The sequence below is a fragment of the Crinia signifera genome, chromosome 2, assembly GCF_055691185.1.
Source record: "Crinia signifera chromosome 2, ASM5569118v1, whole genome shotgun sequence".
NCBI classification, from domain to species: Eukaryota; Metazoa; Chordata; class Amphibia; order Anura; family Myobatrachidae; genus Crinia; species Crinia signifera.
In genome coordinates, this window is record NC_139218.1 from 208389872 (window position 1) to 208415655 (window position 25784).

Consider the following 25784-nt stretch of genomic DNA (forward strand, 5'->3'; position numbering starts at 1 on the left):
TCATTTAAATGTAGAAATTCAACTTTGTTTAATCCACAAGCTTTACATAACTTATGTTTTATCTTTTGCAAAAAGAAAAAATACAATAGTCAGAGACCAGGTCATTTAATCGAGATTTGGAAACAAGTATCATCTGGCAGACAGCAGTAACGCAACTTTAGGAATGGAGGCAATAGCCGAACCCCTTCAACAAAAATTCAAACAAAAAACTAAAAAATAAGTGACGTTTCCAGTGTTCCATGTTAGCTTCTCAAAGATACACATGTCCACAACATTGTCCGAAATGGGATGTTTGTTGAATATAGCAGACCCAGAGGTATACTGGTTATAATGACCTCATATACACAGGTGTAGAACACAATGGCTGTATCACGCTAATCATTGTTAACGTATTAACAAATTGACTAAATCTTGCACCCAAAGGCTTCGTATGCTGCCTTCTCACACTGAGTATGCGAGTCACGTAATGGTTATGAAAATAAACAATTGTCTGTACACTTTATTAAATCTGGGAAAGTCATGACAACTTAAAATATTAAAAGCACAACATTTTTTTTGAAAAACATTTAAACCAATTGTCAACACAGACACTACAGCATTGGGCCAATACAATACATGTTCAAGATTAACATGAACAGTGGATTCCCACTGACTCAACTCAGAGCTGCAGTTGTTGTTATCTGCAAATTATATTCATTTATTAGGTGCATGAAGTAAATCCTCAACCTAGTAACACTTGGAATACTCTAACGTTCCAAACAGCATTAAAGCCATTTGAAAACAGGGGTAAGGGACAAACCAAATAAAAATAATGTACAATGTAGCAAATGAGGACATAACATAACTAGGACTGAGGGGAAACCTGCGCTTTCCTCATGGAACGCAAAGCCTTCTCTCGTAAATGCTTCTCCAAATCGTCCAGATTTGCTTCTCCGTCACTTTCAGTCTCCTGGTGGGGGGGAAATGTATAGGATTTTTGTTTAGGGAGGCACACGACCGGCATCAGCAGAATTTTTATTACACTGCAGCAGAAGACAGAAAAGGAGGCAGAACAGTGATTGGTGACCAAAACTAATCAACGGGGCCCCCCCTTACACTTCCCACACACCAAGTTATCTTGTGTAACAAACATGCAGAAATTGCTTTAGATTACAGGAATTCAGGGAAATGCATTTTTTACAGAGGTAAATTGGTGATTAAATGAAGGTTACATACTGGCAAGACCGGGTAAGCTATGCGCCTCCCTCACCTTCTTTGCTTCTGGGTCTGCATCGGAGTGGGCTGCCTCTGGGGAAGTAACAGCTGCAGCCTTTTCTTTCTTATGTTTTTTGTGTTTCTTGTGCTTCTTCTCTTTCTTGTGTTTCTTGTCTTTTTTCTTTTTCTTCTTCTTCCCTCCAGCACCATCCTGATCTGAGGTCTACACAGTTAAAAAGAAAAAAAAGTAGACACTAGATTTTTTTTTTTTAGGATTCAGATTTTATGGATCTGGCAGTTAAACAAAACTAGTTCTGACAATACAGATTGTACTGAAACTTTTAATTGCTAACCTGAAAAAAATGCAGTGGGTGTGCTACATTAGTGAAAGTAGAAAGCACATATGCTAGCTTATTAGAACATAAGCAAATGCACCAAATAAATCTCTGCAGGTGATCTGCTTAGCAGTTATATACCTGAGCAGGAGATGGGCTAGGTGTCAGACTCTTTGCTTTCTTAGCAGGAGGTGGAGCTGGAGACCAGTTGCCAGAGTGAGCTGGAGATCTAGAGGGTGAACCGGCTTGTTTTTTGGGAGCTGGTTCAGGGGACCCAGAAGCAGATCTCGAGGACGAATCTCTTGTAGGCTGTGGACTTAGAGAGGCCCTAGAGGAAAAGAAACAAAAAAAAAAAATGCTTACACAGAGATCGTTTACTACATGAAATAAATAAGCAAGAACACTTGTTAATTTTGATGTAAAATATATATATTACAAAATAAAATTACTTTTGGATTGGTTTCGGTTCTGGTGTCCTGGATACTCGTCTTATAGGCCGTGTACTTGGAGAGGATGACTTCTGCCTCCTTGGAGATGAAGATTGTCCTCTCCTGTGTGTGGATGGGCTCTCAGAGCCACGGGCTGCCAGTGGATGTGGAGATATTGATAAACGTTTAGGTTGGGGTGGAGAACGTGCCTCACGTCCTGGCCTGCTTGGAGAGGCTCCTTTTCTGTGCTTAGAAGGCAGTGATGGAGAACGCCTCTTTGCTCCAGGAGAGCCTTTATGTTTTGGTGGCGGCGAATGCGACACTCTGTGCTTTGGTGGAGGAGACTGGGACACTCTTCGCTTTGAAGATGTCTGAGCAAGTGGTGATGAAGTTCTCCTTTTGGGTGGCGGAGAGGGGGAGTATCTCCTTTGAATGGGAGGGGAGTATCTTCTTTGTGGAGGAGATTGCCTGCGAGGAGATGGGGACCTACAAAATTATAAAAAAAGAAAAAGGGGGCATAAATTGCAGCTAGACAAGTCTCTGCAATACATATTACAGATTAGCTAAAATATATAATTCATCAAAATTATGCTAAAAAAAAAAAAAAAAAAAAAAACACTGCTTTTTTTTTAAAGCAGTGTCAAATTTTTGGTACTTGTGTATTTTGGCGGCACCCGATTTCTGGATCGTGCGATGAACGCGTCCTACGACCTTTTCATACCCCCACTATCCACGTCGGCGTGGAGTTGAGAATAGATTAGTGTGGCGAGCGCAGCGAGCCCGAAGCGTGGCGAGCCCCGCGGATACCTTCACAGGTAAACGCGTCCCTTCGCGGGCTTCACAGGTATCCGCGTGTGCTCGCCACGCTTCGGGCTCGGTGGCTCGCCAGTCATTAGGTCGACAGGGTTCTAGGGCAACATGGATGAAGGTCGACATGGTTTTGGGCCGACAAATGACTTGGGTCGACATGGTTTTTTTTCAGTTTTTTTGAGCCGACAGGCGGTATTTCAAGCCTTAGGGCAGTGTTTTTCAACCAGTGTGCCGTGGCACACTAGTGTGCCTTGAGCTGTTCTCAAGTGTGCCCCCACATCTAGAGATGCCCAAACCCATTTACAGCCACCACCAGTTTAAATGTTATTTACTGGTCTCTTCTTTTCATGTAAGGGGCCAATGTATTTTATTTTTGTTACCTGTGGGGACCAGTGTGATTGTTTTTAATGTGGGGGCCAATAGGTTTGTTTTTCTCCTGTGGTGGCCAATGTGTTTTGCCCTGTGGGGATCTCATGGTGTGCCTTGGCAAAGTCTTATTTAGTGTGCCGCAAGGTAAAAAGGTTGAAAATCACTGCCTTAGGGAGTGGTGGGAGAATAAAAGTGTGCCCGAAGCATAGCGAGCGCTGCGGTTGACTTCCAACTGTGTCAATGTCGACACTCCGGTAAAAAAAAAAAAAAAGTGAAAAACCCACATCGACCTCGTGACCTAACCCATTTGTCGACCTTTACCCATGTCCACCCAACAGTGTCGCACTAATGACTGTCGAACTTAGCAGGTCGACAATACAATCCACACCCCTAAATGGCCTCTCCAATACACCACTCCCCTATACATACACAGACAGCCACTTAAATTAGCAAGCCTGAGTAAGCAGACAGAAAACTGGCAAACTCACAGGAGAGGTGAAGAACCAGCACTATATGAACTTTACCCTGCAAGCTAGGTGCACCAGAGTGCCCTATGTACTAGAAGAAATGCATTGAACAAGATTTTATCCTGTATATCAGGCATGTCCAAACGGCAGCTCTCCAGCTGTTGTGAAACTACACATCCCAGCATTCCTTGCTATAGTTTTACAATTCCCTAATAGCAAAACTGTGGCTAGAGATGATGGGAGTTTGGATATGCCTGCTGTATAAGGCTGTACTAAAATCCTCCGATACCCAAGAGAACCAGCATGCCCGTCAGCCACTAGACTAGCTATCTAATACCACTTTCAGACCGCACTCTGGACCCTGGTTTTTGCAGTGTCCTTGTGTCTCCAACCCATGTCAAGATGCGGTGTGTATAAGGGGAGATGAAGTAATGCGCAGATATGACAGGAACAGTAAAAGATGCTGTGGCTTACAAAAAAATAGGTAAAATAGAGGCTCTCCCCGAGCGCAAATATAGGCGTCGCTCAGCATTCCTCTCAGCCTCTCACTTTTCTTTCCTTAGTGACGTCATGTTTGGTAGCCAGAAAAAAGTCCACTTTTAATGACACCAATAGGTATTACTGTGCTGACCGGGGTCCAATGTGAAAGCGACCAACAAGGGAATAACCCGGGTTGAAGTGCAATGTGAAAGGTGTCAAAAAGGAATCTGACCCAGGTCGCAGCAGGGATGGTCCAGTGTTCAAAATACAGGGTTGGACCAGAGTTTGCGGTCTGAAAGCACTATTAGCAGACACGAGGGTTGGTAGTGACCAAAAGGGGACTCCCACCTGGCAGGAATCTAGATAATTAGGTCTACACACAAGGGCCCCATGGTACTCAGAAGGCAGCACCAATGTATCGACACAATATTGGAGCTCAGGACCTGGAGGTCTGCTTGGAATGCGCGCTTAACGGCAGATCTACCTGCCTTTAGCAAACTGTTGCTGTTTTAGGTAAGAAACCCTGGCCTCTGACCGCAGACACCACATAATCTGGCAGCTTACATTGACTGTAGGCCTGCATCATTGTGCCTGCCTGAATGTAGGGGGTCTCAACCTCTGAGGAAAAAAGGAGACATTAGCTTCCTGCTTCAAAAACAGAGCGTCAACTCAACCAGTAAAACTTAACCAGAGAAGCTGCGTCTAGTGGTGAAAATCGGTTGAGCCTTTGCATGAAAGGTGCCGACAGCTGCATCAATCGATGTGCAGACAAATTGAAGTATTGCAGCAACCATTTCTCTATGGCTTAAGTTGGAAGCATGTGGTAAGCTGGGTCTCACCTGGAGATCTACTAGAAGAGGGAAGCTAAATCAGGGTGGCTGCGAGCTGTGGGAGGGGTGGTGAATGGTTCCCTCCTGGAGTCCAGCAGCATAAGTCACTGACCCAAGTCTATCATACTACAGCCAGCGAAGCAGCTGTGTGGGCGTCATGTAGGATGCCTGTACATTCCACTCAGCATAGATAAGTAACCTAGGGTACCAATTAATAGCAACCCCCCCCCCACACACACACACAAAATGGAGGCCGCTACGGTCGCCAATAAACTGGCTGATCTGTGACTAGAGTATAGTGGAAAGGGGGTTAGGAGCTGCTGTTTAAAATTACTGGTACTTGTGTAATATCTGGGCACCAGATTTTTTTAAATGCACGCCTTAAGTTAAGGCATGCGATGGGACCCGATTTTCGGGGTTTTTAAGACATTCCTGTACAATTTAAAAAAATCGGTCGCATCGCATGCCATTATAATGGCATGCGACACGACCAACCTGATTTTGCCATTGGATCCAATGTTAAATGCCCCCCAATTTTTCATTGTATAGCCACCCTGATGGTTATTAGGTCAAATGCAACCCCCCACCCCCCCATTGTTAACGGCACCCCACGATCAACCCGAAGCGTGGCGAGCCCGCGAGGGGCGGCGGTACGCATCCTCTGACCTTTTCATACCCCCACTATCTACGTCGGCGTGGAGTTGATTTTATTTAGTGTGGCGAGCGCAGCGAGCCACTGAGCCCGAATCTGGTCAAATCGGTCGCATTGCATGCGATGTGACCGATTTGTTGGACCCGATGTCAAAATCAGGCGCCCAGATATTACACAAGTACCAAATAAGCAACCATTTGTTGCCCATACTTCCCTACACAAGTTAATGTTCCCTGTGCCCTTCATGCAGTGGTCCTCCAGGCACCCCAACAGTCCAGGTTTAATACGCTCACTGCATATTTACAGATGGTATAATCAAGCTGACTGAGGTACAAAGTATGTTACCTGTGCCTAAGCCTGGATAGTCCTAAAACCTGAACTGTTTGTTGTGCCTTCAGGACCACAGCCCTTAGTGGACAGAAGAAGCAGCATGCAATATATCTCCAAAACCATAATATTGTATTCAAGTCTATTAGAAAGCATAGAACAATAGCTTTTGCTTTAAAAAAAAATATATTCCTCAACACTGCTTGAAATCTAAAAATAGCAAAGTTTTGTCATCGTGCCAAGCTATACTTACGGTATTCAAATGCTTTTTAAAAATTGTGACTTACAATGTTGAATACAGCCATTTAAAATAAAAACTACTCACAAAAACTTTTTTTAAATAAAATTTGTCAGTTACCTGCGCCTCTGTGGAGAAGGTGAACGTCGTCTCCTAGGGGGTGGAGCTGGAGATGGGCTGCGACGCCTTCTGGCTGGAGGTGGAGAAGGACTTCTCCTTCTTCGGCTAGGAAAAGGAAACCATATGCATTAGTCAGTTTAACATATAATCCAATTCAACACTAAAAAAAAATCTAAAGTCAAAACAAATTAGAATAGGTCTTCCATCCCCTTAAAGGACATTTTTCACATGCTAAAAGTTGACAAATTCCATTTTCACTAACATGCGTCTCTGCCCTCGCGACCTAACCCAATGTTTAAGACCTGGTTTTATCTTTTAAATAATAGCGTCTTTAAAACACCAGTTAGACTAACTAGGGAACTCAATGATGCCTACAAGTTGCAGGCTAACATTATTTATTACATGACCAGATTTAGATTATTTACATGACCAGACATTATTATTTACATGACCAGATTTAGAGCCTAATTCTGGTTGGCTCGCTAAGTAGCAGTAGTTTGCTGCTTAGTGAGCCTTCTAATGCCACCCACCGGTGTGTGAGAACGCCCACGCCCCAGCGTGCTTGTATTTGACAAATACAGTGGGAGGGGTGGGGGGTTAAAGATTTGAGCACGGGTGGGATAATAAAGGCATCCAGGGTGAACGCCCCGCGTTTCCTGGCACCAAGAAAAAGGCTGGGTGCGCCAAGGAAAACACTGGGCATCCCCATGCGATTGCTGCCCGGTAAAGGTATTAGTAATCAGGTTTTGCTAAAAGCATAACACCAAGCGCTTGTATTTGACAAATACAGTGGGAGAGGTGGGGATAAATAGACTGGGGGTTGGGGTTTGAAAGATTAGAGCAAGGAGAAACAGTAAGTTATCCTTTGCAACAGGACTCCAGGTAGATTCACATTGAGATAGCTAGTGAGCTTCTTAGTACTGGACTGGTGCCCTCCCGACCACTTTTCAGTAGGGTTGTAAAACAATATTTGCAGTATTTATTTATTTTAACTAACTGTTCCTGCTTGCTCTAATCATTCAAACCCCCCCCAGTCTATTTATCCCCCCACCTCTCCCACTGTATTTTTCAAATACAAGCGCTTGGTGTTATTGCTTTTATCAAAACCTAATTACCAATACCTTCACCAGGCAGCCCACACAGTCGCATGGGGATGCCCAGTGTTTTCCTTGGCGCACCCAGCCTTTTTCTTGGGCCCAGGAAACGCAGGCGCTCACCCTGGCCGCCTTCATCCCACCCTGTGGGAGCACCACGGTTACTATGCAAGTCTCCAAAGGCACCCACACAGAAACCCTGCACATCCACAATAGGGAATATGTGCAGTGCTTCTTCAACATCGGTGCGAACACTCTGGGGACTGTGCCAAAGAGAGTCAAGCCCTTAGTCCACTACATAAAGCAGCACAGGTAGTCTAAATTATCTAACTACTGAACTTCACAACCAAGGTTGAACAAACCTTTTAAGAGGAGATTGCCACCTTTTCACATTCTGCATCCTGATAGCAGGTAGGAAAAACAATTTAAGTTGAAAAGTGGTGACCTCTTGGCTAGAAAAGAGCCAACATAATATAAGCTACAGTATAGAGGTACTTACTGTGGGGATGGGTCCTTAGGTCTTTTTCTTGGAGAGGGGCTCCTTGATAGGGAACGTCTGCGTCTTCTCCCAACTTCACCATTTTTCACTCCTGTGCGCTTTGGCCTCTCATCCTCTGAAGAGGATGATGATCCAGAATCTAGAAAGTCGTGGTAGAGGAACAAGACACTGATATCAGAGAGCGAGTAGTTCCTAAATGTGTGACAATGTTTTTGTCAAACTTTTATAGATCCAAATGTCTGGACAGACATGACACATTCCTAGATAGAACTAGTAAACAAGCAGAACTATTTCAGCAAGACAATTGTATATTGTTGTACCTGAGGAAGACTGCTGATTCTGTCTTCTATACTGGCGACGCTGCTGCACTGAATCAGATAACCCAACTTTGCCTCCTTTTTCATCATCTGCAAAATAAATGTGGTGTTTAAATGATTGATGCACATAAGATGTATGTACTTTTACAAGAATTCATTTTTACATGTCTAAAGCTATATACACACACACACACACACACACACACACACACACAATACAACCATTCTATTCACCCTTTAACAATTGAAATGCTGCAAAAAAATTGTTCGGTACTTATATTAGTTGGGTGCCCACTATAGTTACTACGCTCATACCCCCACTATCCATGTCGGCATGGAGTTGATTTTATATAGTGTGGCGAGCGCAGTGAGCCATCGTGCCCGAAGCGCAGCAAGCCCCGCGAGGAGCCGCGGAAAACTAAGCAAATATATGTTAGTTGGGTGCCCACTAACCTAAGTACCAATTGTTCTATTTAATATCTCAAACATCGTTTAAACCGAGGTCTCGCTTTAATTGGGATATGCATTAATTTGTTTGATTTTTTTTCTATACAGGTCCTCAAGGAAACCCTCGACCTCCTCAATTATCAGGAATTATTGTAGTTTTGTGATGTATGGGTTGAAACTAGTGTCTAGTCAACATGCACTAGGTCAACAAGCAAAAGGTGGACACGAGTCTCACTTTGTGTCAATGTCGAGATGGACCCCCAAGAAATGTAGTGTGTGACTTTGCATGGCGCCTTGCTCTGCTATGGCTGCACACATGACAGTTTCCAATTAAGTCCAAGTGGATGTTAAAAAGTAGAAATACATACATTTGTGAATACTTTCCAGATACACTGTACAACTTACAGGAGCATAAAGTTGAAATACTGAAGGCATTGATGTGCTGCTGCAAGACCATTAAAAAGGCAGTCATCTGCTGCAAAACACACACACACATATATATATATATATATATATATATATATATATATATAGATGTGTGTATGTGAGATAGGTGCTAACCAGTGTTCCCTTTTAAATACACTGGCAACCTGAGTAGATCTCAACTACATGTAGTCAAAATCTAGTGATCACTCGGGGGCATACACACGAAGGGACCCCTGCTTAGTATCCAAGCGATCTAGCCAGATCACTTCGAAATAGGGCAAAAAAATCACTGTGTATGCCTCGGTACACCAGAACTAACTCCCGCATACAACCCTGTGCCCCATGAACATGTGTCCACAGGGATGCCCTAAAGCTGTCCCTCTTAAAACCAGTCACCCCTTGACTGCAATGAGAAATGAATGCAAACAAAGAATCTGACCGACAAAATTATTTTGTTATGTATAAATAGTGTTCACGCTAGGATTTTTTTAGGGCAAGGTGCTGACCACCAGGCAGGGCACTTTTTTCAATCAGGAGGGCAAATTTTATATTAGATATTAACATTTGACACACAAAAAATAAATAAATAAATTGCACACTGCATTACCCCCATTATACATGGTCATACTCTGCTATGCCCATTACCTATTCTGTCGTAATTACATTTACACATTATGACACCCACTATAATGCCTCTTACACATGATGGCACACACTGAAAGTTCTCATCGGCATGTCAGTGCGGTGGGGGCAGATTAAGGGCGCACAGTGCCACACATAAAAAGGGCAGGGTGCATTTGAGGATTTAAAAACAGACAGGGTGCGGCACCCTGTAAAAGCAGCTTAGAGGGAACCAGAATGATATGGAACCGGGAAACAACTTTGGGTAGATGACATAGAATAACCCAACCTTCATAAAAGAGGCAAAAAAGAGAGGGATAGGATAAGGTGCTAGAGTCTGAAACCTGCCAGGTCAATAGCAAGAAATATATTATTCCATATGAGTCGACGGATGTTTATATGGGCCCACCGCTTCAAGAGAGCAGATTGTAGCACCAGAAAAACAAAATAAACTGTCCATGGACCAACTGGAGCAATGAATGGAAGCTGGAAGTGTAAAACACCCTGAAAGAAAGGGTGGTACTTGTGTAGTATCATGGCTCTGACGATGGGCATCGTCCAGGGAAAAATTGCATCGCATGCAATGTGATGCGATGTCATTTTTCACTAAAATCATGGACATGTGTTAAAATCATGTAAAAAGCACCCCAAATGTCATTTTTCACACTGTACCACCCCCACTATCAACGCGAACCCGAAGCGTGGCGGTACGTGTCCTACGACCTTTTCATACCCCCACTATCCACGTCGGCGTGGAGTTGAGAATAGAAAGTGTGGCGAGCGCAGCGAGCCCTGCGAGGGGACACGTATAACTGTGAAAGTATCCGTGTGCGCTCGCCACGCTTCGGGCTCGGTGGCTCGCCACACTTTCTATTCTCAACTCCATGCCGACGTGGATAGTGGGGGTATGAAAAGGTCATAGGACGCGTACCGCCGCCCCTCGCTGCGCTCGCCACGCTTCGGGTTGGCGTTTATAGTGGGGGTGGTACAGTGTGAAAAATTACATTTGGGGTGCATTTCACATGTTTGCTACTAATTTAAATGCATTTGGATGCATTTGTGATAAAAATCGCATGCCATTGCATGGCATGCGATTTTCATCTCAAATGTATAAAAAACCCGGTAAAATCGCATTGCATGCCACTACATACGGCATGCGATGGGAGCCGTGAAGGTATACAAGTACCGAAAGGGTGAATATCTGGTAAGAGGGCAATCTGACGGAAAGACCTGAGGTTGAAAGCCTTAAGTGAATAACAGCCAAGTAGGATCGCCAAACTCTGTATTATGTTCTAGCAGAGGAAGATTTGCGAGCCTGAAGCATGGCACTAATAATCCTCTTGCTCAGAGGACTCAAAGGCCACCCCGCCAAAGCCAGCCGTGCTCGATCTGGATGGAAACACGGGCCCTGTAACAAAAGATCCAGGCACGAAGGACATCTATTGAAAGACTTTGAAGATTGGTTTACCATATGTGCTGCAGTCAATCTGGGGCTGCCAGGATCTTTGTGCCCTGCAGCTTAAAATTTACAAAGCAGCCAGTAGATGAGGGAAGACTGTTGGGGAAAAATCTTCAACAATTTGGTGCAGAGACCAGACTTCTACAGGCTATACCCAGTATCCCTAGTGGATGCTGAAGAAATCTTTGAAACCATAAAAGCAGATTAGGACTCTTATAATTAAGCACTAGAGCAATTACCTCTAACTCAGGCATGTCCAAACTATGACCCTCCAGCTGTTGTGAAACTACAAGTCCCATCATGCCTTGCCACAGGTTTACTATAGGGGGGATGCTAAAACTATGGCAAGGCATGATGGGATGTGTAGTTACACAACAGCTGGAGGGCCAGTTTGGACATGCCTGCTTTAACATGACAAAGATACTGGACAGCCGTATTGCATTATAAATAAAGACATGATTCCAAAGTACAAAAAAAATAAAAAAATTCCAAATCCCAAAAGATGAAAAAATGGAAAAGCAGCAGTAAGTATCCGTGCCTGGCAGTAGAGAAGACAACCTTTAGAAAGCAAAAGCCTGCCAAGGAGTATACAATTTGATAAGCAATTGATTGGCTCCTCTGTAAGAAAGGCACTAACGCAAAACTTTGAAAGAACACTACCTACTGTACAGCTATTCTCTAGCAAAAACATTACTGGAGGCTTACACAATCGAAAAACATCTTTAAACATTTCTCCCAGATTACAATTCAGTATCTCCTTAGCCCATGCCCACTACAACCATCCTGAATTACTGTAGCTTCAGTCCTGTACAGAAAATAAATAAAAATACATTTTGGGTGAGTTACCAACTTACCAGAATCTGATAAGTCTCTTTTGCGTGGTTTTGGGGGTGGTGATGGACTCTTCAGCTTCTCTATAACCAAGTGTTTTGGTGCTGAAATATACATGTAAAAAAAAAAAACCACACGTAAGATTTCTTGGTCTAGTATAGCACGAAAAAAAAAAAAAAGAAAATGAATTACCAGGAGCCCGAGCAGGGGAAACAGATCCTCTAATCTTTCTTGGACGAGAAGACTGCTGTGGTGATGGAGAACGCCTTTTGGGAGGTGGGCTGGGGGGTGGAGATGGTCTATATCGCCTCCGTGGTGGGCTTGAAGATGGGGGTGAACGACGAGGCTTGCGTGGTGGACTGGAAGATATTCTTTTAGGTTGCTTCTTAGGGGGTGGGGGTGACCGCGATGAGGAGGAAGAGCTGCTGCTTCCAGACAAAGATGCTGAAGAATGTCTTCTCCTGTATATTGGAAAATATTTACAAAGATTTAGGAAGTTCCTCAAGGAAACCCTAACTTTGATACACACAACGAAAGCATTATCAGTTAAATTAAAATTACACGTTTGATTTCTAGCAGGTGGATTAATGAAACTTTAAATTTAGTTTACTAGGTGAAGTCATCATTAGATATTAAAATGATTATCCTACCACTTTACCTCTGATTTATACAATTAACATTACAGAAATCAGGTTAAAAAAAATAAAAAAATAAAAATTCTGTTTGAAAACAATTTGAGGAAGTTTGCAAGTTTTATACCATGGTTTAGGAAACATATGTAGTTATTCAGAGGTGACATAATTGATAGAGATCTTTAGTTTTACTTAAAAAAGCCTTTTTGTGCTACCCTGGTGATTGCAACCACTTCGCTACGGCATTGTCTGACTGAATCCGATACAGCCCCTGAGCAGCAACAAGTGCACTGAGAATAACAGAGCTTAAAGTTTCTGGGGGACCTTTGTTTGGGACCAAATACCCTGTAAATGGAGATTTGTGTACAACAGCACCTCACCCAGGAGTCAGTGGTAACATACATCCAAATCTAGCCAGTAAATGGGCAACCAGGAGAGGTGTTTAGTTTAACCACCTACAGGAGGGGGACAGACTAGACTGAGAAAAGGAAAAAAAAAAAAAATCAGTGAAGGTGTAAGCCATCCTTGGAATGGAAATATGCCAAACTAGACTGCCTCGAAAGCCAAAACTAGCTTTCCCAAAAGAGTGCCCAAGAGTGAGGAAATCATCCACATTTGGCATAGCCTCCAAATCTGGATTGATGATATCTTGTCCTGAGATTGTATTTATTGACGTAGAAACCTTTTGTGCTTGCAGCATGGGTACTGAAACAATGACCCAGACAGCTTTTGGACTTCTTGGTTTAAGACCTGAAGATGAGGTTCACATCAATACTTACCGTCTAACTGGACTTCTACTTCTTTTGTGCCTCGGTGGTGGCGGCATTCTTCGAGGGGGACTCCTCCTTCGTGGAGATGGTCTGCGCCGGGGGCTAGGTCGTCTTCTTGGGCTGTAAGACCTATTAAAAAGGAGACCATCATCAATTGGTATACAATAATTTTATTGGTTGATGGATAATGGTGAGCAAAAAAAAAAAAAAAAAGGGGGAAGTGCAGACCCATATGGGCGACACAGTGGAAAGGAGGGGAGATGGAAGTAAAACTGTACACATTACTAGGTAAGGATTAAGACACCCAATCCAATATAACTAGAGGTAATTCATATGTATGAAGACCACTGATCGGCATTCCTTCCTCACTATGTACACATAATTATTTTAAGACATTTTTAAGACCTATCCATTATACTTACATAAGTACTGATATATTATATACACTTTTTTTTAAAAAAAGCTGATCAATTCTGATTATCCGACATCTACCTTGATCTGGATCGATGCCGCCTTCGTGGCCTTGAATGGGAAGGTGAACGAGATTTTGACTTTGATTTAGAGCGTGAACGAGACCTGTGGCGATGTCTCTCTTTCTCTTTTGTTTTACGAGAATTTGGTTCAGGTGATGTATCCTTGGTTTCTGGGACAGGGTCTGGGTTGGAGGTCTTCAGTATATCACTGGGTTAAAGCAAATAGAATTAAAATTAATAAAAATGATATTATAAACGCCTCTATCTGTAATATAGATCTATATATCTTGATTATATATCCATAGAAAAAATTGAATGGCCAAATAAAGCTCTGAACTCAAATATAAAACGTCTTTGCAATAAAATGCAACATGAACTACAAGCCAGGTCTTATTTGGCAAAATAACCAAGGCACTTCTGGCTAAACTGCCAACAAACCCTACAGTCCTGTCTCATGTGCAAAGACTTCTCAAAAAGTTGGGGGCTGTTATAAAAACATGTGAACTACAAATGCAATACTGCTTTTGTTAAAAAACAAAATGCCATTAAAGACATAAAATAAATAAATGTCTGCATATTAAAGCCAAGTAGGTATCGGAAACATGTGAATACAAAAGTAGTGCTGTAATCACCTAGTTGACGTTGCCTCTTGTACAGATGGTTCTTTCACTTTAAGAGACGGCTCAGGTTCTTGTATCTCAGGCTCTTCCTTCTCAAAAACTATAGTAGGGCTAGGGCTTTTGGTCTTGTGTCGAGGTGAATGAGAGTGGCTTCGCTTCCGCTCTCTTCTGCCTGGAGATCTTCTCCGTGGTGAGGAGGACCTGGATTTACGCCTAGAATAAATGTCAGTGAATACATTAGCAACTACGCAACTGGATTCTGGCTACAACAGGGAAAGAGACAATATTACTGTACCTTCGTGGACTTCTGGATCGATCTCTTTTGTCTCGGTCATCTTTGTCCCTTCTATCTTTGTCATCATCTTGTTTCTTCAGAGATGACAACTTTTCTTGTTCAATCTGAAATGGGACAGGTGGGGTGGAGAGAATAAAGATCACCAAAAGGTGCCAACAGTCATAAGCATTTTGTAGATACACCACTTACAAATGATTTCAATTTTACCAATATGGGATAGATTATAAACACAATCTGTATAACTTGCCCCCAAAAACCTACACACAGCAGCAAATTCACTGGGAATTTGTGACAACTGAAATATGATCATGAACCAGTCAAGTAATAGTTTCCCAGTGAGTAGGCTGAATTCACATGTTTATTTAACTCAGAAGTCCTACCACTAATATTGATATAGGCGATTAGTACACTAAATCAATATTATAGGATTAAAGGCCCATACACACTAGAAGATTTTCATTTCAAAAGACTTTTCCAAAATCTTTGAAAGATAGATTTGTCACCAAAGTAGTGCGTACACACAGCTATTTTCAAAGAGCGAGAGATTTTCAGGAGGCGAAAGACTTTGCTGAAAATCTTTCATACAAAAAGGTTATTTACATAATGGGTGAGTTTGTATTCCAAGGGTGGGAGCAGCGGCCATTTTATTCAGTGAATTTCTGTTCTTCTATTCAGAGCCAAGTGGTCAGGTAAACTCTACCCTGCGCAGCCCAACTGGGCAACTGGCTGTTTTGAGCGATTTTCAGCTGAAAATCGTCTAGTGTGTATGGGCCTTTAGTGAAGATCAGCACTATTTCACAACATCACTCCCCAGAAAAGAGGAAATGCCCCATGATCTGTGTGTAGATGCTGGCCTCAGAAGTGCTGCAGAACAGTTCCCATGAAGGAGTGCCCTTTCACACCTCAATGAATACTACAATCAGATGCCATTCCCTTTTACCCAACCACATCCCAACTACACATACTTGTCTTTGCTTTATTTCTTCTTTCTTTAGTTCAAGGAATGCGGTTGGGATACCAGCAATATTTTCCTGAGCACTCAAAAGAAGCGGCCATAACTCTCCCATAAATTCACGGGCATTTTTGCCATTTAGAAAGCCAGTCAGGTTAATCTGCATCATTTTGGAGTCTGGGTTCTGAAAAAAGAAGCAACAGGAAGATTTTCAGGTGAGTACTGAAAAAGAACAGTGCATTTTCCTTATATGGCAGATTTTATAAAACTAGTTTATACAGTTGTGGGAAAATACTTAACTTTCCCTACGACTTTATAACTTGCATTTCTCCAAATACCTAATATCTTGCCTAAGCAAACGGCCTGTTAAACCTTTGTGGAGGTTGCCAAGATTTTCGCATTCTACTTATCTGTCTTTGCAGTCTGCCCTACATGAAGATTCAGAGATATGGTGCCCATAAACTAAGCGATGTGCGCCGGACATTTTGTACTAGATCTGCATCTAGTTAAAAATGCATGCAATGTTCTACAGCAGTGTGAATTTTTTACTAAATGCAATAGAGTACAAAAAGTACACACACTTTCTACTATACAATGTGCATGGGAGCACGCATCAAATGGCAAAACGCATCGTGTATGGGCACCTTTTGTACTTATTGCTATAAGAATAAACCTTACTATAAACTCTGAGCTACAGAAGGATTTCATGCATGTCCCTGCATTGTATACAGTCCATTGACTACACTGATAGATAACATGTGGAAAAGAGGTATTGTCCACAAAGGCTTAAAAGGTTAAGTTGACATTACTGGGCAGTGTGACATTATGCGCATAGTCAAGCAATAGGTCTCCGTGTGACAAGCACAGCACAGTGCAGCACAAAGTACAGATTGCAGCAGTCTTCAGCCTCTTCTTGGAACCTTGGGGGGAGGTTTGGGTATCTCCAAGTTCCCCTGGAGCGAAAGGTGTTTGCTTGGCTTGCTTCCGACTGCCTACAGCAACTCAACCACCTTGAGTTTAATGTTATATCATTTATCTAAATTGCAAAAAATGAACAAGCAATAATGAGTACACAGTTACAAATATAAAAATTATCAAAGATCTACGCTTTAATATCATGCTTCAAATTAACACAACTATTAAACACTTAAAAAGTATATTTAATACTACCCATCAATTTTAAATACACAAAACTACTTTAATTCTAGTTTATTACTACAGTTTAGTAGTAATGAGTACCTCACTGCAATTACAGTGAATACAATATACAGAAGGTGTGCTTATCTTGATGAACAAAGTATTCAAGTGTCCAATCAATCTCTGGAACAGCTTTTTTTTTTATTGCAATGATGGAGTGTGTAAGGCAGGGAAGCCACCTCCTAAACGAGAGGTACATAAAGCCGGACTGGACACATACATGAGAAGCACTTACTCATAATCCTACCATGAATTTACATTTTAAGTATGAACTAAAGCAGTACTATAAAAATAGCTCTATTCTGTGGAGATTATATATATATATTTTATTGGATAAAAAAAATTACAGTTTATATCTGGCATAAAAGACACAACCCTCTCCACACATTACATCACGCAGTGTGACAGCTTGCATTTGTCTTTTGTCCAAAAAAGTCTTGATTTTTTTATTATATTTTTTTTTACATATTTTGTTACTGTGCTTTTTGTTTTGCTCATCCACCATAACACAACTCACCTCCAGAACACACACTGCATCATCAAGAGTTGGGTCAGAGCGACAATGGACACTCACTCTGCTGTGCCCTAATTAGTTGATGGTGCTATACTTCACACGCAAGGAATAACTTCCATTTTGGTTCAGGCCTTTTAAATCATAAATCACATCATCATTAGAAAACTGCCGTCTAGCCGATTATGTCACACAGCAAAACAATAACTTCTTCCTGAGCTGCAGTCTGAATAGCATGTACCGTCAGCTAAACTTAATCCATCAACACTGGTTTTAAAAGATTTGCAAGTTCACACAATGTATACGCTACAGTCAGGTGTTGCTTCTCACATAGATATAAAACACCAATATGTAAAGCCTTCAATGGAGGAATACCTTCACTTCCAGCTGGTTGAAAATAAAGTCAATAACCACATCGTCTTCAAATCCCAATATTTCTGTTACGCGCTTGGTAATCCAGGGCTTGATTACTTCAAGGTTCACCTTTGCCATTTCCACCTATAAAATAAACAATCAATATCAGAGAATAGAAGCAGCAATATTACTTATTGGGTAGACTCAGAAAGGGGCTAATTCGCAGCCCATCTGATTATCAACCGACCGCGCAATGCACACAGTATTTTTACTTGCATTACAGGTTTGTTGAAGCCCACCAAGGTCAATGTCACAATGGGGTATAGTAGCAGCACTGGAACATTGAGGAAACAAAATTTCTCCTCACACTCTGTATGCCTAAAAGGTGGGTACACACTACAGCAACTTGTCTGCAGACCCACCATCGCAATGACAGACCGGCTGCTTCAGGTAAGCATATAACACTTACCGATCGGCAGGTAGATTTGTCCGTCACAACGCCAAGCTGAATGGGCATTAGAACTTTCCTGTCTAGCTGTGATGCCCAGTACACAAGCAGAAGCATTATTGTGTAAACGGGTATGGGTCATAGGGCCGTACGAAGATCGACATACATTAGGTTGACCATTAAAGGTTCGACAGGGCTTAAAAGTCGACTTGGCTAAGGTCGGGAGGACGACTAGCATTAGGTCAAAAGGTCGACATGAGTTTTTCACATGTTATTGTCCCGAATTTAGACAGACACCATATCAGTCTACTGCTGAGCTCAGCATACTATTATATTCTCCCCACATGGCATAGTGGATGGTAGGGTATAAAATACCGCCTGTCAGCACAAGTCTGCTCAAAAATAAAAACCCTTGAAAACTCATGTCGACCTTAGCCATGTTGACCTATTTCATAGGTTGACCTAAGCCTTGTCGATGTTTAGTGGTCCACCTAATGGATTGTTGACTTAGCAACTGTATCCCGACCAGACTGTGGGTGCTGCGAGGTTCTTCTGTGGCACCCAGGTTGGTGGTTCAGAACCAAAGCTAATTATTTAAGTTCAAAGTGATTGGTAGCCATAAGCACTGGTATTCCCCATCATAAAGCATGTGGACCATCAGAAGCATGATAGACCACCACATAACTGAACCAAAGGAGAACAGGAAGGCACAATTTTGTTCATTTAATACTTTTGGACAAATTTAGCCATAAATAAAAACGGAGTGCAACAAGAAAAAAGATGCAGATACTCTAGGGCTCCTTGATTCAAATAGTTCAGAATAGCTCGATTGGATGCCACCTGCTGGCTGCCAGTAGAGAAACAATTAAATAGTATCCTATATGGCTGAATATGTCATTCCTATGCATATCATTGCGATATATCGGCTGCTGGATGAAATGACTGATGTACCACCTGGCCAGCATAACACAGCTCCAAGAACAATCTGTGGGCTACAAGGCAAATAGGAATGAAACATATTTCTTTTCACATTAGGTCTATTTCCCAGGCACTGATCATTTCTGACCAATGAAGATTTTCTAGCCTAATGCTGGGGAAATCACACTAGACAACATTTGAAATGAAATTGCCAATTACTACAAAATCATAAAATTGTCTAGTGCTGAGGTAGCCAACTCCAGTCCTCGAGAGCCACAAACGGTTAATGTTTCCAGATCTCCTCACAGAATCACAAGTGAAGTAATTAGCTCTACCTGTGGATCTTTTAAAATGTGTCAGTGAGTAACAAGCACACCTTTGCAGCAGCTAGGTTGTCTGGAAAATGTGAACTGTTGGTAGCTCGAGGACTGAAGTTGGCTACCACTGGTCTAGTGTGTTCTTACTACGTCACTAGTGATCGGTGATCTGGGTTGTCTGACTGTAAAACCCTATGGAAAGCCAGATACTGGGTCCTAAGCCGCATACATACTGTGATGCTATGTGCTGAGCAGGGCATTGCCCATTTTTAATAGCACTGGCTTTACCTGAGGAACCGCGCATCGTGTACACATTGAGCAATCCATGCTCCTTTTCTAAGTAATCTATTCAGATTGCCCGATCAATGCCCCTTTAATGTCATCTCCAAATGCTAGCAGAGGAGAAGCCCTGGCTCTATTGCTCAAAAGAGTAGGACCTGCAGAAAAGTGGGGTCCCATGCAGGGGGGGGCTGCAGGATTAAATGTATTGATCAATACATAAACTAAATGACCACTATTTAATATTTTTAGTTAATTTAATGAGTGCAGAACCCCTGTGATTTCTATTTCATCTGCAAACCACCCCAAATCTAGGAATGGTAAGTTCCGATAACTACCCTCTTTTTCAAGGTGCAGAAATTACAAAAAAAAAAAACCTTAACTTCAAATAACATAATAGTAGAGTGCAAGTCCCTCCACCAAAGCGGCCCCCCCATGGGTGTGGCTGCCGTAAGCACATTGTGCGCGACTTCCGGTCCATCCGCCAGGGCAGAATGACACGTGTTGACATAGTAACCTCAGTAAACAAATGACTGCATGAGATCTAAACTGAAAACAGCAATAAAACGGACCGGAAGTCACTGACTATGTGCTTCTGGCATCAACACGCACGGGGATCGCACTGGTGGAGGGACTTGCACTATTCTCTTACGCTACTTAAAGGTAAGAGTCTTAAAAGGTTTTTTGTACTACATTTCTGCACCTTGAAAGTGGGGTAATAGACCCAGAAACGTTGGTTTAACATGCACTGTTTATTAGATTAAAAAATGTTGAATTTATGAAGTCTGAGTGCCGCTATTACTATGGATGCCTTCACATTACATTAGAGGGCACCAGAACAGTTGTATTCCAAATTGGGTGAGTGCCGATCCTCAAACTACTGTAAATGATAAATTTCCCATAAAAATATAAAAATATTAATTGTATTCCCTGTAAATATTAATGTAACACAGGGGAAAAAAAAATAAAAATCATAAAACCTTTAGTTCTCCATGCCCATTGTTTTATCACACCTAATTGGATACCCACTTCTGTTTCCTATATGAAGATCACTCTGAGAGACTTCTAATAGAATGTAGCCAAGCCAAAGACTGGCAAAGAAAAAAATGTATCTTAATGGGACTGGTATTTATTAGCATAATTACAGGACAAACACTGGTTTAACGTGAATGGTTTAGTTTTGAAACCGTTCAAAAATGCTTTGAGATTGTCTAAAGGATAAAAAGGGGCAGACTAGATGGGCCAAATGGATCTGATCTGCCGTCAAATTCTATATATTTTTTTTTATATACGGGATTCACAGTTCTAACAGTAGCATGCTGTATTAGAAAACAGCTTGAATTATAATAAAAACAGCTTGCCAGGACACAAATAAAATTCACACAGACACTTCTACACAGTTTTTTTTTATCATAACAAACAGAATTACTTCCAGCTTCTATTTAAAATTTATACGAACGCTCTCACCGCTGGTTGAGGAACGTGTAACAAAACAATGGTGCTGGCGTGAGAGCTATAACAGCCAGGTACAAGAACCTACTAATATAACAGCAGATGAGATTTTGCTAGACCCCAGTCTGACTGCTTGTAATGGCTACTGCCGTTAAGGAGAGCAGTCCTGATGAGGGTACAAATGTAAGAGCCTATTGCCAAGCTATGCAGTAATTAATACCCCTTTTACACCAAAATCCCTGGTCGGACCCTGGTCTTTGAACATGGGAGTTTCCAGAGTTGGACCCAGCTTCATACCCCATTTACACAGCACTGTGACCCAGGTCTGCACCGTTTACACTGAACCTGGGTCAGCACTGCTTTTCCCTATGGATGACATTAAAATTGTCCATTTTAGGATAAACTAACATCCAACTTTCCCTTAATGATTTAAAATAAAAAATTAAAAGACATGACAAGTTAGCACTGAAAAATGTTGGTTTTTTTATTGAGTAAAATATTTTTCAAAAAGTTTTATTCACTGCTCAAGCACACAAGCGGTATAAAAGTGCAGCAGCACCCATGTGCTCTCCCCAGCCCCTTCCACTGCAGCAGCAGACCGAATCTCCCATGTGCACCCCCCCCCCAAAAAAAAAAATATAATAATAATAATATAAATTATACTGCATCCAATTATCCAATTATGATTTCTGTGTGCACTGCCCGTATTCTTCCTGGCTGCTGTCTTTTGCCACTGCAGCGCACTGTGGAAAGGCGTCCAGCACTTCTGGTATCCTTTCAGCACTACCCAGATGTCCCAACCTGGGTTGGTACCAATTACACCGCCCACGACCCAGGTCCAACCAGTGTTCAACCCTGGTCAGGACCTGGGTAGGAGACCAGTGTTACTGGACCTGGGTTGACCACTTTTACACCAACGCTGACCTGGGTTATTTCTTGGTGTAAAAGGGGTATAATCCAGGTATGTGGCCACTACATGTAACTAATGCCCAAGTTTCCTTCCACAGAGCCATATATAGAAAGTAGAGTGGCTGCAATAGGCAACTTCTGCATCAAAGACCCCTTTTCAGTTAAAAAACAAAACCTCAGTTTGACACAGACACAACCGACTGGATCTAGGTACAAGCAATGGTCTGGATGATTGCAAAAAAGCTAATTATACATCAAAGAAACAAAACTCCAACAAGATCAGCCCCAGGCAGCATAGCCAGTAAAATACATATTTCTGGTGCACTCCAACCTTATATGGATGAGATATATTCCCCACACCATTACACTTATTTTGTGCCAGGCCCTGTGATACATGGTTATCCCCTCTTATAGTTCGACTTCAATTCAGTTTATTAAGATCCAGGTATGAGTGCCTGGAGCTATACAATTGTGCATGCTGCAAACCCATAACTAGCGTACTTCTGCTCACACATTTCTAAGGTACAATGATAAATAAAAGCAAACTAGTGCTTCAGACCTGGAAAATGAATGATAGAATGTATGTGGTGCAATGCAGCCCCGATGTTATAGTTCCCAGAGTGTTACCCACTTATCGTACAAACAAGAAAAATTGGAACTAAAAAAAAAAATAAAAAAAATGGAGGTGCAAATTATACTTATATAGTGTTCATTCTAGCACCCGCCATATTTAAAAACCCATGCAGTTCCTCTTCCCTGCCTGGGGTGTCGCTGTCTGCTGTGGTGTTTCTAGCACAGGTCTGGTTTGCATATCAGTGCCGATATACAAACCAAACTGTGCAAGAAACACCACAGCAGACAGCGACACCCCAGGCAGGGAAGAGGAACTGCATTGGTTTTCAAATATGGCGGGTGCTAGAATGAACACTATTATATCAATAATGAGGTGTAGTCATCATTGTTTAAGTTCCAATTTTTCTTGTTAGCGCTTCAGACCTAGTCGTTGTAGCAGCGTTGCATACAGCAGTTAAGCTCCGTACGCATGAAGCAATATGATTGCTGAGCAATATTGGCTTAAAATGTCTCAGCAATATATTGCTCAGTGTCCCGTTTTCATCAGCGACCAGAGATGGTTACTGATGAAAAGGAGACACTGCTGGCAGAAGCTGCAGAGGGAAACAGCTCATCGCTGGGAAGCCACTGGTTGCAGGAGCATGCTCCTACGACCATTGCAGTCGTGGACGCGGGAGCGCTCTCCCGACTACAGTCGCCTTGTACGCATGGGAATATGGTAGGTCATCGACCATATGCCCAGCGACTCTTGCTAAAATCGTGCTGTGTGTGTGTATGGGGCTTTACATCAGAAAATCCAGATTACCGCAACTAAACCCCAGCATTTGTTGGGGATAAACTGCATTTCCTTACGAATATGGGTTTACATTGCGCAAATAACTGAATATCTCTGGGCACTTATAACAGTTGATTAAACTGGCACAGAACTGAACTACCCCCAAAATATGTTCCATCAATGCAGTGAGTCATTTGGGGGCACACATGCACCATATACTGGAATGTCACCATCCATTTGATTGTACCAGGGTTATAAACGAGGCAATAAACTAGACTGAGTATTTTTACATATACTCTGAGAAATACCACTCGATTGCTTTAAGAGAATGTTAAATTCATTTTCCATCACAAAGAGAGTCCCATTTGAAGAAAACTAAATACTATATGGTTACAAATTATGGGGGCACCTGTTTGATCAAAATTATAACACAAAGCTTCAAACTATAATGGTTGCATTCATCCTTAAAGAGTTTAAGCAAAGAAGAGAAAGGCTCATATTTATTAAAGCACATTCAGTTCCAACTTACCTTTTTTTCTAGACATTCTGCAAACTTAAGCTGCTTCAAAAGCTTCTTCTGTTTGTTGCTGAATCGATTATCCTGCTCCGCACTGGTGCCCTGTAAATCACATTTTTATTTTTAATTTCCACATCACACAATATCTTTTCCACTCTGTAGAGTGTAGTGTTATAAATAGGTCTATGTTAAGCAAAAATAAATATAAAATAAGACCCAAAAGGTAAATATTACATTTTATACTAACACGAGTCAATACCCATCATGTTCCATTAAATTACATTTTCTAGCTACTTGTACTTGGGGGGGTGACAAATATGTCTTGAGAGACTATTACATGCAGCCCTGTGTATATGACGCCAAGTGAAGCCAATCAGCTGCTATAATTTAATGCTAGGATGATCCTAGAAGTCCAAAAGCTGGCACTATGTGTTTTCATGTGACCACAGGTAATTTTTCGCATAAAAAAAAAAAGGAAGTGTATAATGGAGAGCTCAATAATGACCACTGGGAAAGAATTGTGATGAAAGACCATTTTATTCTGCACAAATGGATTACCCCTTATAGCAAGTTAGGCCTATTCACTTTCTCCATGACCTGCTTCTGGTGACAAGCTTTTCCTGCCATGTGTGCTCAGTGCTGAACGTGTGTGCGGAGAACAGTTGCGAGCCGAGCAGCTGCAGGCCACATACAGGATGGAATACATGTGAGACAGCACAGGACTGTTTGTAGGACAGGAGCTGCTATGCTGCATCCAAAATGGTCAGATATGAGAGGTGCGATCAGAACTTTTGCCGATACACAGCCAGGGACAGGTGCTGCAACTTGCGCCGGACCCTGCGGCTGGCACACGTCTGACACGCAGCGCTATTCACACCGGGCCGGCCAGTCTGCGGCACCCGGGGACGCCAGGCAGCATGGGCTCAGCTTTTCAGCATCCGTACCGCACAGCACGCTGCCAGACAGACGGGATGTTGCCCAGGTTCCCGGAGCCGGATCCCTGCACGGCCACACACTGTTTATGAATACTAGACTCAGCGGAAACGTCTCCCGGGCAGGAAGCTGCTGCGCACACGCTACGGGGACGTGGTAGACAGTTCTAGGTGTGCGAGCAGCGCCAGCCCGGCGCCCGCTCCGGGGCAGGCCGCGGCCTTCTCGCAGTGTCTCCGGAGCGCGCCTCCCGCAAGCAGTACACCAGTCTGCTGTGCCAGGATCCCCGCCTCAGACATCTAACTGCCTCTCTCGCCGCTCTTCCTACGCTCCCCCCTCATCCCCCGACCCCGTTACTTACGCGGAAGAAGCCCGCATCCATCTTGCCTTGTCCTCGCCTCCTAACGCAGCTCAGTTCCCCGCTTCCCACAAGCCACTGCGCTCTGAGAGAGGGCGGCCGCGGGATACAGCAACTGTGGTCACGTGCTGAGAGGGAAGAAAGGCCGCACGTGACGCTGTGGTGCTACGCCGCGCGTCAGTCTCGACTCCCGGGCACTGTCAGACAGAGCGGGAGGAGGAAGAACAGCGGCGCCTATGGCCTACTTTTATTACTACTACTACTCACACCGTCACCTCACCACACAGTCACTCAGTATCGCTGTCAGGGCCCATACCTGCTGCTGCGTACTTACCTGTGCTCGTCCCATTCATTAATTTCTGAAAATGAGTTTTACAACTGATTATAAATACCGTATTTGCCGGCGTATATAAGACTACTGGGCGTATAAGACGACCCCCCCCCCCCCCCCCCCAACATTTCCACTCAAAATATAGAGTTTGTTATATAAGTGCACCCGGCGTATAAGACGACCCTCCCACTTGGAGGCATGTTTTTCAGGGGAAAAAAGTAGTCTTCTA

General features: G+C 42.7%; 1 protein-coding gene across 8 annotated transcripts; it reads right to left on the reverse strand.

Annotated features, from left to right (window-relative positions):
• SRRM1 (serine and arginine repetitive matrix 1) lies at window positions 1-25405 on the reverse strand. 8 transcript variants are annotated; one of them, XM_083173626.1, is made up of 18 exons: window positions 25228-25404; window positions 23949-24038; window positions 17770-17892; window positions 15700-15870; window positions 14735-14838; window positions 14452-14652; window positions 13839-14027; window positions 13356-13475; window positions 12137-12405; window positions 11968-12048; window positions 8164-8250; window positions 7844-7982; window positions 7707-7745; window positions 6251-6355; window positions 1979-2443; window positions 1671-1857; window positions 1216-1417; window positions 1-949 (listed from the first exon to the last, which is right to left on the reverse strand). In XM_083173626.1, exons 1-18 carry the CDS (start codon window positions 25246-25248, stop codon window positions 942-944), a joined length of 2601 nt encoding a protein of 866 aa, XP_083029752.1. In that variant the 5' UTR covers window positions 25249-25404; the 3' UTR covers window positions 1-941. The 8 variants fall into 8 exon arrangements, with proteins under 8 accessions (XP_083029752.1, XP_083029753.1, XP_083029748.1 ...); XM_083173627.1 differs by having other exon boundaries at window positions 1-1022; XM_083173622.1 differs by having other exon boundaries at window positions 1250-1417; window positions 25228-25403.
• Window positions 25406-25784: the final 379 nt, after the last annotated feature.

Excerpts from the sequence above, each read along its gene's own strand:
- SRRM1 (XM_083173622.1), bottom strand. The coding sequence starts at position 25,248 with ATGGATGCGGGCTTCTTCCGC. Across the intron at positions 14,028-14,451 it reads CAAGAGGCAACGTCAACTAG|TGATATACTGAAGACCTCCA; the intron begins GTGATTACAGCA and ends GCTTTAACCCAG. Across the intron at positions 950-1,249 it reads CAGACCCAGAAGCAAAGAAG|GAGACTGAAAGTGACGGAGA; the intron begins GTGAGGGAGGCG and ends CCCCCCCACCAG.